The sequence below is a fragment of the Lepisma saccharinum genome, chromosome 6 (assembly GCF_977018435.1).
Source record: "Lepisma saccharinum chromosome 6, izLepSacc3.1, whole genome shotgun sequence".
Taxonomy (NCBI): Eukaryota; Metazoa; Arthropoda; class Insecta; order Zygentoma; family Lepismatidae; genus Lepisma; species Lepisma saccharinum.
Window position 1 is genome coordinate 37,356,750 of NC_139234.1, and position 16,785 is coordinate 37,373,534.

Genomic DNA, 16,785 nt, shown 5'->3' on the forward strand with positions numbered 1-16,785 from the left:
TTTTCCACATTGTTGAGAGTGTATGAAGGGGCACCAGCACCAATTGACTTAGGAAGATTACCAGACCATTATTTCTGGAAGGTGCCTCCCCGATGGCATAGTGGTAACATTATTTCCTTGTAGACTAGGTGTCCCAGGTTCAATACCTGGTGGAAGCACATAGTGGTTCCCACTTTAAACTGTAGGTCGAGTCCCGATTAGCCTTTCTGTGCATAAGGTGGACTTAAAACACCAATTCAATATTTCCAGAAGATAGCATGTTGTGTTCTATCTTTGAGAGAAATCAATCTAGCTTCATTAGAAGTAGTCCAACACAAAACTAGTTGGAAGTTTACATTGTCACGTTGAAGAATGATGTGTGCTCAAATATAGAAATTTTTACATGGTATGTGTTGATTTTAAATGCATGTAATGTGCTTTAGAAATGAATTTTTGACAAAAGTTAGGGAAGGAAAAAAAGCACGTGTGACATACTCTGTCAGCAATATAGCTTATTCATATTGAATGTCCACATGTGGTTCTAAAGTAAGGCTGCATTCAGGGCCGGATTAAGACGAAATTGGGCCTGATGCTTGAAATCTTCAGTGAACAATAAACACAACGACGTTATAGTTATGTCACAGCGCAAAGAATAAGAGTAACTGTGTGTCTAGGCGTCCGAAATTGAGGCTCAAATTTCATTCTAAGGTTTATTTTTAGGTTAATATAACAAAAGAAAACTGTTCAGCTTTCAGAAAATTCTCGTCTGTTTTCATCTGGGCCTATTTCAGGAATGGGCCTAATGCTGCAGCATCAATAGCACCCACCTTAATCCGGCCCTGGCTGCATTACTTCACTATAGTAGTTTAGTGAAGTAGTATGCCTATGCAATAGGTGCTTTTGGATTAGCCAGTGGGTCTCTTACAGGCCACCTGTATTTATTTCCATTGACTTCATTATTATGGTGGATGAAGAGTAGAATATAAAGGATGTTAAAAAAATTAATGTTAAAAACTGTACTTACGTATGCAAGTATGTTGTTCCTATTTTCTTTTCTTTAGAACTACATTTCGGAGACTAACTATCCCCTTCTTCAGATTCAAATGAAAAAACTAGGTTCTTAACATAGTACCACGTCGAAATGTAATAAAAGGATCGTGGACAATGGTTGGTGTGGATACATTACGCCCCAGACGTATTTTCAAAAGCTTGTCATTCACTAAAAACTTGCACAATTGACGTATTCTCATGTTAAAAACGTTAAAAAACTTTAAAAAACCTGTGTGTATCACTATATACAACTTGCAGGTATGGCTTTTTCTTCTCAACTGTATATAGTGATACACACTTGTTTTTAGTTTTTTAATGTTTTTAACATGAGAATAGGTTAATTGTGCAAGTTTTTAGTGAACGACGAGCTTTTTAAAATACATCTGGGGCGGGGATATAATATTTTGATGTATCCACACCAACCATTGTCCACAATCCTTATATTACATTTCGACGTGGTACTATGTTAAGTACCTAGTTTTTTTTCATACGAACCTGAAGAAGGGGATAGTTAGTCTCCCAAACGTAGTTCTAAAGAAAGGAAAATAGGAACAACATACTCGCATACGTAAGTACAGTTTTTAACATTAAATTTTTTAACGTCCTTTATATTCTGGAATTGTGAGTAATACGAACCAAACCTACAAAATGCCATGAAGAGTAGATTTGTAGTTGAACATTCCTGAAAATATGAGTTTGTAGTTTGTTGGTTGGTTGATGAAACATTTCTGTATTTGTAGGTTTTGTGCCTGTATATTAGAGGTTACAGCAGCAGTATACAAAAGGATGATGTTTACGTTGTTGGAGCAGCTCGTACACCTATTGGTTCCTTCTGTGGCTCTCTTGCTACCGTCTCGGCTCCTCGTCTTGGTTCCATTGCCATAGATGTAAGTAACTTTGACAGCGAGTTATTCATGCCGTAAGTGATGTGCTGCATTTGCATCACTGATACTGTTGACATTTGGTGTTCTGTTATTAATAGGGCACGGATAATTATGTACTAAAAAAGAAACAAAATATGTGCATATATGTGGGTCATTCAAAATGTCCCTGAATCTCAGTTTTGAAATTAAATGCAATGTTATAACTTATCGTATCTTGTGGGTGAAGAATCTAAATTTGTCATTTACATAAAAATTCGAGTATTATACATAATTAGGGTAGAAGGTATTTTACATATTGTTCGTTTATTATAACTTTTTGATTTCCTTTATTTTTTTTTTCAATTGTGTCCCACCCGTGACACCAAAGAACAAATAAATTCCCCCTCAACTAGAATATTCAAAGGTCAATTACCTTCTTTCTTTGTGTTAAATAATTTATTTTTCATCATTTGACAATTCACAGAGATTAAGTAAACAGGCAGTGTTTCGTCTGTCCTACCCTTGACACAAAATTGTTCACTTATAGCTATAAATCTGGGAAAGTACGAGGGTGTACCCAAAAGAAACCAGATTTTTTTTTAAAAGCCATGTTTTTTTTACAAAACAACCTTATCACCTTCAAAGTACTCTCCATGACACTTAATACATTTGTCCAATCTGTGATTCCATTCTTGGAAACTCATCTGTTGTGATGGCTGACAGCTCCTTCCTAGTTTTTTCTTCACCTCTTCTATGTTGTCAAATTGCTGTCCCTTCATGTCCCTCTTCATTCGGGGAAACAAAAAACAGTCGCACAGATTGAGGTCAGGTGAGTAGCACAGGTGCATTGTCGTGGTGGCACAAATTTCGCAGCGACCCTTCTCATTCCCAAATCTTCTGTTAAAATTTGCTGAACCGAGCTCCAAGATTGTCCAGATAACGTCCCCAGCTTTTCAATGGTCCATCGTCCGTCTTTGAGCAGAAGTTCACAAATTTTGTCGACATTTTCGCCCGTTCTGGAAGTTGACGGACGTCCAGAACGAGGTTTGTCAACAATCAACATGTCACCTTTTTTGAAGCGAGAAAACTACTCGTACACTTGAGTTTTCCCCATAGCGCTGTCCTTGTAAGCTGTGTTCAATATCACAACAGTTTCTGCCACCTTTTTGCCCGAGCAGGAAACAAAATTTCACAGCCGCATGCTGTTGTCTTACATCTGCCATCACAAAAAACGAGGTGCGAGCTAAACTGCTTTTACGAAAAACAATTACCGTGACCAGAGACAACCTTCCCCCGCGAAGCCACTGAGTGTACTGAACTCACAATGAGTTGCTCGATGCTTGCCTAGCGGGAAAAATTCGTACTATGGATGCTCCACCCAGCGCAGCACCATTCCGTTTTTTTTTTTTTTTGGTACCCCCTCGTATTTTAAGGGTAGTTATATTTAATCAACAGTGTTAAGCAAGATGGGTTGATTTAAATCACTTGAAATAAATAATTTATAGAATAATGTACGTACATCAGGATTTTGTAGATATCAGAATCACTTTTAGTGAAAATATATTAATCTCATAATCATTTAATACTGTTTATTAGGCTCTAAGAAAGGAACAAAATATATGTAATGATGGGGTGAAGCTCACATGAATATGTAAACTGTAAACACAGTTAAATTTTTCTTGATTTAAAATTCAATAATTTTTATAGGCAAAAAGTGTAAGCAATTTGTGTAGAAAAATATACAAAACACTAATCATGTTAAACCATAAATAGTGTCATTATCATTAAACTGTAAATAAACATGACAGCTGATATTTTAAGTTACAATTATAGAGTACATACAAAATGTTTCATTTCCACTGGAAGAAAAGTTACTGAAATGTTGTATTATAGTTTCATTAACAAACTCAATAAACATTTCCATAGTAGGTTCATATATGCAGTATTAGAAACTGAAAAATGTATATTTACATACCAGGTGTATAAGCTTAAATCTGCTGTTTTGTAGTCAGAAAAACACATGGTTTGTTCATAGAAAGCAACAAGAAATTTATTCAAAGTACTTGCCCTCGCGAGCTACACATTTTGCCCATCTCTCGGGCAATTTGTGGATACCACGCCAAAAAAAGTCCTTCTCTTTCGAGGCAAACCACTCATCAAGCCATTTTCGGACGTCTGCATACGAATCGAAGTGCTGCTCAGCGAGGGCGTGGCCCATCGACGAAAACAGATGGTAGTCGGAAGGGGCCAGGTCTGGTGAATAGGCGGGATGGGGTAGCACCTCCCAGTTGCGTGTCTCCAAGTAGTTTTGGACCAGTCTTGACGTGTGTGATGGGGCGTTGTCGTGGAGGAAAATCAGCTTGTCATGTCTTTCTTGATAATCCGGTCTTTTGTCACACAGAGCACGGTGCAATTTGATCAGTTGTTGGTGGTAGCGGTGGGCAGTGACAGTTTCACCAGGTTTCAACAGCTCAAAGTAGACGATGCCCTGTTGATCCCACCAAACACACAGCATCGTCTTCCGGCCGAAGCGATTTGGTCTCGAGGAAGATGTTGATGGTTGGCCGGGATCAACCCACGATTTCTTGCGTTTAGGATTCTCGAAATATATCCACTTTTCATCACCAGTCACAATCCGATGCAGGAAAGACTTTCTTTTTTGTCTGGCAAGCAAGATTTCGCATGTGTTTTGGCGTCTCTCCAGCTGCCGATCGGTCAATTCATGCGGCACCCATTTTCCGATCTTTTGAACCTTTCCCATGGCACGTAGACGCATGGAAATGGCTGCTTGAGTAACACCCAATTGCTCGGCAAGCATCTTTTGCGTTTGGGTATCGTCCTCGTCCAAAAGAGCCTGCAATTGATGGTCCTCAACCTTCCTGGGCCGATTTTCACGCTTCTTGTCGCTCAGGTCAAAATTGCCGTCTTTGAACCGACGAAACCAATCCCTGCACGTTGTTTCCGATACAGCACTGTCACCATAGGCCTCCACAAGCATTCGATGCGATTCGGCAGCCGATTTCTTCAAATGGAAGCAGAAAAGCAGAGCTTCCCGCATATGCTCTTTTTCTGGCACAAAACTAGACATGCTTACCACAGGAACACTGTCTGTTGTTGTCTGCACGTGCTAACGATGTGCACTGATTTGTGTTGGCAGATGTCCAACTCATAAAAACACCAGGTATGGCGTGCTCATGGTAGCTTCATACGCTCACTAACGCCATCTATGAGCAAACAGCAGATTTAAGCTTATACACCTGGTATATTTTTTTATTTGCTTTAATCAAACTGTTAAAATATGAGTCTTGTGCCTAACCCTAAATGCCACCAAAGCCTACTTTATGCTCAGACAGTCTAATTGGAACTGACTTATTGTATAAACTGGTATCTGAACCTTTGTGTATCGAAAATCAAACACGGAACACCTCGATTACCAGGAGATTGTAATGCCATCGAGTGTAGCGTTCCAACATGAACGCGGGGATAGGTTTTCATGACCGGGTTATGCTACTCATTTGTAGCTCCCAAATTTCCTAACGATGGTGGGCTGTAACCGGTTTCATACACAGGCCGAAATCTCAGGAGAAGTTGTTGCGCTTCCCCAGGACACTCATGCCTATGCAAGCCCAAAGCATGGCACCTTAGAACGCACGGTGTGGGACGGAAGTGCTGATTGCAGTCCTTAAAATACACTTGAAGTTCAGCAAATGTGTAAATATACCTAGATACCTTTACCCTAGAAACAGGACAGCATGAATAACTATGCAAGACATTCTAATATATGACTGACTCTACCATATCGCTGCAGATTTTCAAATTCTGCTATCAACAGGGAAAAAATTTATTATTCTGATTGTATGATACATGTGATCCAGAAAACACAAAACACTACTGTACTCTTTATTTAGAAAAAGTATGGAAATTTCCATAATAATTTGGATGTGAATTTGAAAATTGGGGAGGGGGGGGGGAGGGCGACGTGAAAATTTTCTACCCCTGGTCTTAACTTAGAAATACATGCCAGTTATGAATTGAAAAGTTTACAACATACAGAGTCTGTTTACTTCTGATTGAATGAAGGCAAATTTCAGATGGTTGGGGTTATTGAAAATGGAAGTAAATTATACAGGGTGTCATTTTAATGGCGCCCACGGACCACAGATTCGTATAGAGGACATCAAAACAAACAACTTTTCTCAGTAACATTTTTCTCGTTGGTGCGTCGATTCAACGCCACAGCCATTCAAAAAAGACCGTTTTGCCGCCTGGATGCTGGCAACCCAACACAACATTTGATCGCATCTGTGACGTCATTTCCTGCTGCGAAACAGCATACGGAAGGGTTGCAAGTAACACGCAAATTTTGTGAAAAATGACAAACTACCAACCACATTATTAGCTGTAAAACGAAGCGAGAAACCCGTCCAGAAGACCGAACATCATAGCCTACCAGTCAGAAGATCAGCAGTCATCTCCGGGGAAGGGGGAAGTGAACCAACGATATGAGAATGGTAAAAATACGTATTGAAAATGAAGTGTCAATATTGGATTTTGTCTCAACCTACATATCAAATATCAACAACAATACATTTCATTGGACTTACAGCTTACATGTGGCTGTTTACGCCCAGTTACATGGCAAATATTTACAAATCTCGTTGCAAGGTTGATATCTACAGGTTTGTGTCCAGATGCCATGTGGTACGTTTGTGCTGATAAGAGAAGTATCCGAGGTTTACGTTGTTACATTACGGCTAAGACACGTACAGTGGGGTCATTAAGTATTACCAAGCAAATTGTCCATCACCCCGTTTACTCCCTTTGTTTTATGCCATGAGAGCTTCAAGTACTGACACAAAACACCAAACAATCTGGTTACAACCTCTGAACCAGTATACGTAAAAATATAGTCCTTAAAAATACGTGGGATGAGGATAAAAACCAACGAAAATAGTCATGGACAATTTGCTGAGCAATACTTTTGGATCCCGCTGTACAGCCACAGTAACAATCTAATGATGAATCACTAGCGAATATACTGTCCTGTTCACAGTTGCAAACTATTACATGTGTATCCCGTGCATAGATAAACACAGTCGTCGGAGAGCTTGTATTACTACTACTTATATCCCTGTATTTTCAACCATTTTTGCCACTTGCCTCATAATACCCTGAATATACATTATATTAACCTATGTGTTGCTTGCCTTTGAAATTTTGAGTTCTTTCATTTCTATTTTGTCATCTGTTCAGTGTGTCACAGACAACTAGTATCAAAAGGACAAAGTGGATAAGACTAAATTGTAGATGACAACTTGGTAACTAAATTTGCAAATATTTGACATGTAAGCTGAGACAAAATTCGATATGACCACTTGCACTTGTATTCTATTATCTTTCTACCATTTTTCGTATCGTTTGTTTACTTCCTGTTAGGTTACAGAACGTGTTTTCTCGTTTTGTTTTACAGTACATAATGTGGCTGATTGTAGCTATGCCATTTTTCACAGAATATGTGTGTTCCTGGCAACCCTTTAACGCATCGCTTCACGACGGGATATGACGTCACAAATGCAATCAAATGTTGTGTGTGGTTGCCAGCATTCAGGCAGCAAAACAGGCTTTTTTTAACGACTGTAGCGCCGAAACGACGCACCACCGAGAAAAATGTTACTGAGAAAAGTTGTTTGTTTTGATGTCCTTTACACATTTCCGTAGTCCGTGGGTGCCATTAAAATGACACCCTGTATAAATTTCTTACAATATCTAAGTGTCTGCATTGGTAAGAGTATTGGCAGTACTCTGTGTTTAAAATAGATTTGTCTTTTTAACTCTAGTGTCAATACAAGAATAATGAAATATATTTTTTTACGACAGGCAGCAGTTCAAAGATCTGGACTTCCGAAGAAACACATCGAAGAAGTTTACATGGGGAATGTGTTACAGGCAGGTGCAGGTCAAGCTCCAGCCCGACAAGCTGCATTGTTTGCTGGTATGTAGATTGAATTGTAATGTCAACATACTAAATGGTTGAACACATGGCCGTAGCCAGGAAAAATTTAACAATTATAAAATTTCATAATAAAACAATTTATTCCAAAATTAATTATCATTATTGCTGTTATTTTGTCCATGAAGGGACTTTCCTACTCGGTCTATCAGATGAGTGAATATGCAGCAATTTTTTTTCTTTCTTTATGTTTCATGCAGTGTGTACTGAAATGCATAGTTATTTTGTCATTAAATTTTTGGCACTTTCAACAAAAAGCTTAAAAAGTTGGAGGGAAATTTTAGTCATAAAGTTTGTTGTTTGACCAGTCATATAAAACTTATTTTTTCATTTTTAAAACTGTGCAACCAGTTATTCTTTGAATTAAATGGTAAAAAATTAAAAAAGAAAGAACATAACCTGGTGCTTGTGCTGTAACCTGAATTTTTCAATCTTGAGGCAGTTTTTATTTCATTATTCAATACTAACTAGATGATCTTTATTTCTGTTCTTAACAATAAAAAATATCAAACGTTCTGCTATTTTGTAACTTGCAATAAATGATGAACTGGTTTTTGCTCAAGTTTCAGGAATTGCAAATGTTGGAAAATTCTAGCCCGATTGTCTTAGAATTGTCTTCCAGTTGTATTTTTTTGAAGCTTTAAAAAAATTTTTGAAAATGTGTTACAAATTTTGGTTTCTGAACTACTATTAATCCAACATGCCAGAAATTTCGGGGTGGTGGGGTTGGACCCTAAAAAAACCCTTCTAAATATTGCCATGACTGAATAGAGAAAAGCATTGGGTCCACAATTATAAACATTCAGAATTATTTGATTTCCTGTAACCTACCCCAGAACTCCTAATTCACACCTCAATATTTTCATGTACAGACCAGATGTGCTGATGTACGTTGATTAGTAAAAATCCTTTTTTTTATATGGCAGTGTTAGAATGGAATGATTTAGAAAACTTTTCCTCTTGAAAAAATATTTTTAATTACATACTTTCCAAGATATGTATTTTCCTATGAATTACATATTACATTTGCAATTTTTCTCAATATTTTATCTATTAACAGGAAAAAATTGGGTATAAATGATTTAGACTTCGTCTGCTTAAAAAAATAACATGATTATCTTTATGTTATGCTTATGTTAGCATACAATTCTTATAACATTTAGCTTGATACATAGTAGGCATTAGCATCCCAATCCATACAACAAGCAAGGCCATGGGTTTTTAACCGTTGACTATCCTCAATGTGGCAACAAACTGTACAAGTTGGAGACACTGTTCGGTAGCTACCACTCGAACACACTGCCTCTTTTTCTCCCCCATCAACCAATCCAGCTTGGTAAAAGTAGGCACCCCGGTGTACGGCTTGCATTTCCCCAAAGGGTGTATAAAATATGCACACCCACCCCATCAACTCACTTTTCTGCTTCATAGTGTAGAAAGTGTTCATTATCTGTCATAGATGACTTAGCAGGTTTGCCGACAGCTGTGAATCACCATACTTCTCACTGTAATGGCCTGTTTTAATCACATGTCTTAATAGACTTTTGATTTTACTTTATATTGCATTTTCTGGTTTTCACACTTCACAGGTAGCCTAGCTAGCTTAAAATCTGGGTTGTTAAAGGTTCAGGAATTGTAAATAAATTCAATTCCGGTGCAGGAGAGAAAATCAGAAAGCGTAAATTGTTTCTGGACTGCAAATAACTTTTTATCATTAAAGTATTCCAATTTGGACCCGCAACCTTTTTTCCGGATCAATTTAAATACTGTCCAAATTTGGTATTGAAATTAAACAGTGCCCAATGTGGACCGAATATAAATTGTGCACCACTGTAAGACTCATGTCAACTAGTTTATTGGTCACGTAGTCACCTGTAACAGAGTCTGACCTCTGGCAGCATAGAAATGAAACTTCATGGCATGGTGCATATTTAGAACCCCATTTGAATCAAATGGAATAATACTTTGAGTTAATCAGCTTTATTTGTAGGTAACTAAATTTGAATATAAAAAAAATAATCCTGTGCGTAACAGCCCATGAAGGGCCTTGGCTTATGTACCAGTCTCCCTCCCACGCTTTCCTTCGTCACCTCGAAGAGTGGAGATCTTCAACCAGGATTGGAATAGTCAGTGGAGTCTGCCCGACGTATCCCCAGCTCCCCAATTTCCTCACATGGGTGGGTTGCCACCGGCCCTATACACAGGCTGAAAATTCCCGGAGCCTGAATCCGGGATCGAACCCATGCCGTCCTGCAGCCACCGTCCAAAGCAAGGTGCCTTAGATCGCACGGCCACGGAGGATGACAACTAACATGAATTGAATAACCCTGTATAAAGAACAGTTTTATGTTCAAAATGTAAAGACTGACTAAAAAGATATGGAGGCCAGATAACATATCTTTAAATGGTATCGGAGGGTTTTTGGTACTAATTTATCACTAGGTTACAAATAAATTTGTCAGTATTTGATTTTTTTTGTCAGTAATTTTAGACCCTTCCTTTCCTGTTGAAGCAAATTTCTCTCTCTTTTAATTTCAGGTCTGTCCAACTCAACTCCTTGCACGACAGTAAACAAAGTTTGCGCCTCGGGAATGAAAGCGGTGATGATGGCAGCCCAGAGCTTGATGTGTGGCCATCAGCAAGTGATGGTGGCAGGGGGAATGGAATCAATGTCCAACGTTCCATACTACTTGAAACGTGGCGCAACCCCCTACGGAGGCGTCGGCTTATCTGTAGGTTCTACCTCACAGGACTCCTCCGTGGTAAAACAAATATTATAATTTAAGTAGGGATCTTGTTGCCAGTAGGTTCCGCTAGACAGGATCGCAGTATGGTAAAGTAGATGTCAGAATTTCCTTGCAGGAAAGCTTCTGTTGGCTTATGCATGAGGTTATTATCTATAGAAGTATACTTTCCTGAATTCTTATTAAAATATACTTAAATGCATTGCACAGGAAATATCTATATTTCCAGTTTTTTGGTAATGAATTGTAATGTAAATGGTCACCAAAAAAAGGCACCCTGATACACCAATATTTTAGCAGCTTCATCTTGATGTAAGCAGTGTTCCAGTAAAACCCAAACATGATGTAGCGACCTCCGTGGTGCAGTGTTAGCACAGCATGCTATAACAGCAGGAGTCTCAGGTTTGAATCCTGGCCTGGGCATGGGTGTTCTTTGGGAGTGACCCTTCATTACATCATCACTCATTTTGACCTTTGCAATTAGCCAAAAGTGGGAAAAAGCAAAGTAAAATAAAGAAAATTAATAAAACATTTCATCTGCTCAGTTTAGGATCACATCTTTGTAGATTTACCTCTCTTTATGGCCATGTTTTAGTATGAGCCACCTATTTCTTGAGTAGGTGCTGGAATATTTACAGGAACCCCATATTCTGCTTGTGTGAGAGCTACAAAGGCTTTCTACTTTCATATTTTTGGAGGGATTTTATTCCATGCATGTTTAGCAATCTCATGTATTTTTCCTCAACAAACTTCTATTTTATGTGGTATGCACTATAGTATATGTATCAACACATTGTATTTCTTCATAGAATCATAAAATTTTGACTAGATAGAACAACTCGCAGTCTTGTATGGTGTAATCATGCTACATATTATTTCATCAGTAAATAGTAATATGTTGAAATTAGAGTAGTGATAAAGTTTGTTATTTTTTCTCAAAATGTAAATGAAGTGAAATGTGATAATATCTACGTATCTACAAGGGTCATGCTGAAGGTAATGAGCAACAATTTTTCATGAACCAAGTTTTGGTTTTATTAAAGATAAACATGCTTCATCACAATCTACAGACTTTTCATTACTTTCCAACAGTCTCCATTTCTTTGCATGCATTTTCCCCACCTTTGTGGAAGCTTCAAAATACCCTTATGATAGAACTCCGTTCCAGCTGCTCGCATACACTGCAGAGTGCGGGTGTGAATTATTTACTTTCCAGGATGTTTATTCCGCAATGCACGGCGGAGCTTGTGAAGTGTTTAGATGTAACGGCAAGAATTTATGGTTTGTCCAGTTTCAAGAAATTCAACCAGAATGCACCCCTCGGCTTTCCATGTTGCATTCTGTGGAGTCACGCTGAAATCTATTCTGAATTTTAGCAGCAGGAATTCCCTCTTTAACAAGGAATTCAATCTCCTCATGTTATCGAAATGAAACATCACTGTCGGCCATTTTTAAACAACTGACTGAGCTCACGTGATCAAAGCTAATGATGTCACACTACCTCGACGCGTTCAGTAAAGTCTATATTTTGTGGTGATTTACTTTGTTTGCATGTATTGATGAATTCTGTTTTTTTAAAAATTGTTGCGCATTACTTTCAGTATGCCCCTCATATTTTTTTTCCACCGATTGAAGACATTCGTTTTTCCCTTCATTCATCCAAGGCAGACACAGCATCTAAAATGTCTCGCATTGTTTAATTTTCATAATTATGGATAGAATAATACATTTTCAAGACGTGGTAAGTTGATAACATCAAATGTTTTCAAACCAAAATAGTTACTGTCTTATGCAAACAGTAAAGAATGTGGGGAGGTACACCAACTCGCATTTGTGGATGCAGCAAGTGATCCTGTGTGGTGCAAGCTTAATGCATCCGTGCTATCGGTGAAGCCTCCTGCATCACTTGATCCATCCTTTCTGTCCCTCTTAGCATGCTACAGTACCACTTATCTCTCCGCTGTATGAGAGCACCCTTCCACAATTACAGGTTGATCAGACATGAAGTCTGTTGTTAAGATGATGGCAACTAATTGCATTGAGTTTGAATGTTTTATACATTCCTTCAGTGAGTTAATGTTTTTATTTTATTTATTTGTGCCCTCTTTTTCTTTCAATGTGTGCACTGGTTGCTAGTAAAAACCAGTTGTTAATAATTTGTGTCTTATTACCTTTATATACATAAAGTAATATGTTGGAATATTTAGATTTACTCATATACCTTTTTTTTTCACTTAGCAACTTGTGCTGCAGATAAATTGAATTGAATAGCAAATATATGTGAACTGTGTAAAAGCAATATACTGTACTTACATTAAAACACAATACAGTTTTTCATTGTTCAGGGGTTGAAAATGATTGGTAAAGTCAGTAAATGTAAGTTTTACATCCTTCTCTCTAATTTGCTCAAGTAAAGTTTTTTTTTTCATTACGCATTTAACATGTTAACTGCCACGTGAGTTATATTTAACTCATGCTAGTTGTACTCCCAGGACCTTGTGAAGCATATTTAATTCACATGTTTCTTTACTTTGGGAGCCTCGTGGTGCACAGGCAACTCACGCTACCGTGCTATAACATACATGTTGCATTAAGAGTGGCCCTGTGGACAAAATTTTGCAGATGGTTTGTGAAAATCTTATCTAGTGATGCTATTATTTATTGTAACAACTGGAAAAGCATGGATCAAATGGATAGATGTACATAACTTCTTTTATATTCATTTTTGCCTTTAAATCTCGCTTAAATCTGACAAGTATACAAAAAACATTTTCACTAACCATTTTCAAGTTTTTCCAATTGTGTGTTTGGCCTTGAATTATTTGAACAATATCGATACAATAGTACATGGCAGAATAATGTTAGAAATAACAAAAGACTCAATGCTCATAAAAAACAAATCATCAAGAAACATATTCCTTTAGTAAAAACAAACACACGATGAACATGATTTTGTCCAAAAACAATTTACAACATAAAAATGGCATGATAAATGAAGTTACTAACATTGGTCCTGAGCTTTCCACCCTGGAGTCATTATCCATGACTGATATTAGTGATTGCAGATAATATATAGCACTATGGAAATCAACATGGCACGTAAACTAAGGAAGCTTTAGCAGTTTATTTTCCCCAATTACTATTATTTCATATGTTGCTTTAGAATGTCAATTAGTGTATTTGATTGTAGTTGTGTAGTAAATGGGCAGTATAATGTATGTTAGTCATATAAGCAAAACTTGTATTAGTGTTGGTAATATTTCCATGACTGTGTGTAACTTACATTTTGAAATTCAATGTGATCTATATTCTAATGTATGATAATGTAATTTTCAGGATGGCATTGTTGCCGATGGGCTGACAGATGTGTACAACAATATTCACATGGGTATATGTGCAGAGAATACAGCTAAAAAGTTTGGACTAACACGTGCAGATCAAGATACTTACGCTGTTCAGAGCTACAAAAGAAGTGCAGAAGCGTATGGAAGTAAAGCTATTAATGACGAACTCGTGGAAGTGAAATTATCAAAGAAAGGTAAATCTGAAAATATGCAAGAGAATGTTACATGTAGGAGAGGTTTCTATTTACTGTGTAGCTTTTTCTTTTCCCTTTAATGGCTTCTGGGATATATGTAATTGACTTTGGGAACATACCGTGACTCGGTCAGGCCCATACCCGTGGGGGGGGGGGCATGGCTCCCCCCCTCGAACCATGAAATATTTAAATGTAAATCTATAAGAAGCCACAAAACATAGCATCAATGATTTTTTCAAATTTGTAAAAAAATCAATTTTGTTCTTGCATAAATGAATGGGTTTTTTGTGTAAAGAGGCAGGTTCGAGAAGTCTGCAGTTTGCAATATTGAGTAGTTTCAGTTGTATAACCATTGATTCAAGGCTACCAGCAGTATCAATTTCATCATATCATCGCTCATACTCATCGTTACGATTAGACCAGCTTTGCTGAAAAACAATGTAAAATAACCTAATTCAGTAAACTTCACATCATTTCTGATCTTCTCTGTCTTCCACATATTCTGATCTACCCCCTCCCCTTAAAAATAATTCTAAATACGAGCCTTATAGTAACATGTACAAAATGAAGATAAAACTCGAATACAGCACTAATAAAGTGTGAAATCTTATTGATCATTGTTAATAGAAAGCAATAATTAAATAAAATCTGACACTTAATAAAATCACTTCAACTATTTTGTATTTTATATATATATATATATATATATATATATATATATATATATATATATATATATATATATACACACACACACACACACACACATACATACCAAAACATCCTGGTCCACAACACTCCTTCACCACACATCCAACAACCCCCCGCCCATAAATGCAACCGCCCCAGGTGCAAGACCTGCCTCATCCTCATCACTTCTCACACCCTCCAGGTGCACACGGCCACTGGCAAATTTACCATCCATTCCAAAGGGACCTGCCGCCATGCCTCCAACCTTATCTACATCCTCACCTGCAACATCTGTGTTGATTTTACCTGGGGGAAACATCAACGGCCCTCAACCTCCGCATCAGTAACCACCGCTCCTCCACCCACAACCTGGACTTCACTGTCACCGTCCACACCAACCACCACAACATCAGTTTCAATGACTGCTTCCGGGTAGCGATCATCCATCTCCTACCCAAACCAGCCAACACCTCTGTTCGCAAAAGATGGGAGAGGGCCTATATATCGGCCATGAGTGCAATCACTCCACCTGGCCTGAACAAGGCCACCCAGTAATGCCCATCCCTCACCCACCTTCCCTCCCAAACCATCCCGTCCCTCCCGCCCTCCCAACTCTTCCTACACACTCACAGTTTATGACGAGCCTGGTGACGAAACAGTGTTGTTGTTTTTTCGTTCTACGCACCGCTTCTTCTTCAATGGGGACCTGGCAACTCTGCAGTGCCCCAACTTCCGGTTCCGTCTATTTCTCCTCACACCGATGATGCTATGAAATTAGCGAATATTTTGAATTTTTCTACTGTCCGGTGAGTGTTTCCTTTTACCTTCTTTGATTTTTACTTAGCCCTTTTGGCCCTCCTTGCTTTTATCCATTATATATATATATATATATATATATATATATATATATATATATATATATAACACAGCAATAGGGTTGAAATGGTGCCAGAAGGGCGGATAAATACAAATAATGAAGGAGACAGTAAACACTTACCACACTAAGTGTTTACTGTCTCCTTCATTATTTGTGTGTGTGTGTGTGTGTGTATATATATATATATATATATATATATATATATATATATTTAGTCTAGGAATTAATTCGTGAGGTTGTCACGCACACATTGAAGCTGCAGTTCAAACACAAAATACATAAATACTTAAGAAAAATATTGTCCATCGCGAGCCACCACTTTCGCCCATCTGTCAGGCAAGTTACGGATTCCGTGGCGAAAGAAGTCCTCATCCTTTGAAGCGATCCAGTCAGAGACCCATTTTTTGATATCTTCTGAAGAAGTGAACCGCTGTCCAATCAAATCGTTATTCATGCAATCAAACAAGTAGTAGTCCGAAGGAGCAACGTCTGGTGAATACAGCGGGTGGGGTAAAACTTCCCATCCGACATTTTCTAAATAGGTTTTGACCGGTTTTGCGACATGTGGGCGAGCGTTATCATGTTGAAAAATAAGTTTATCATGTCTGTTCTCCCATTCTGGTAGTTTCCTGGCCAGAGCTTGCTTCAAACACATTAATTGTCGTCGATAACATTCTCCATTAATAGTTTTACCCGGTTGCAGCAGCTCATAGTACACCACACCTTTCATATTCCACCATATGCACAGCATAACCTTTGCACAGTGAATATCTCGTTTCGGTTGTGACGGACCTGGTTCACCTGGCTTCACCCAGGCCTTTTTTCGTTTCGGGTTCTCGTAATGGATCCACTTCTCATTGCCAGTAACAATGCGATGCAAAAACCCCTTTCTTTTCTGTCTTTGAAGCAGCAATTCGCAAATGGTTTTTCGTCTTTCAACGTCTCTGTCTTTCAATTCTCTGTCTTTCAATTCATGTGGAACCCAATGTGACATCTTTTAAATCATTCCCATGGCTTTGAGGCATTTAGAAACT

The 16,785-nt window shown here is 38.1% G+C and overlaps 1 protein-coding gene across 4 annotated transcripts in view; it reads left to right on the forward strand.

Moving 5' to 3' along the window:
• Window positions 1-16,785, forward strand: part of Acat1 (Acetyl-CoA acetyltransferase 1) — a 66,720-nt gene that overhangs the window by 5,237 nt on the left and 44,698 nt on the right. For 2 of the 4 annotated variants that reach the window (XM_083123783.1, XM_083123782.1), the window contains exons 2-5: window positions 1,770-1,916; window positions 7,770-7,884; window positions 10,441-10,664; window positions 13,983-14,184. In XM_083123783.1, coding sequence (XP_082979909.1) covers window positions 1,770-1,916; window positions 7,770-7,884; window positions 10,441-10,664; window positions 13,983-14,184 — 688 coding nt within the window. The remainder of the gene's footprint in view (window positions 1-1,769; window positions 1,917-7,769; window positions 7,885-10,440; window positions 10,665-13,982; window positions 14,185-16,785) is intronic. The other 2 variants (XM_083123784.1, XM_083123785.1) reach the window with 1 other exon arrangement.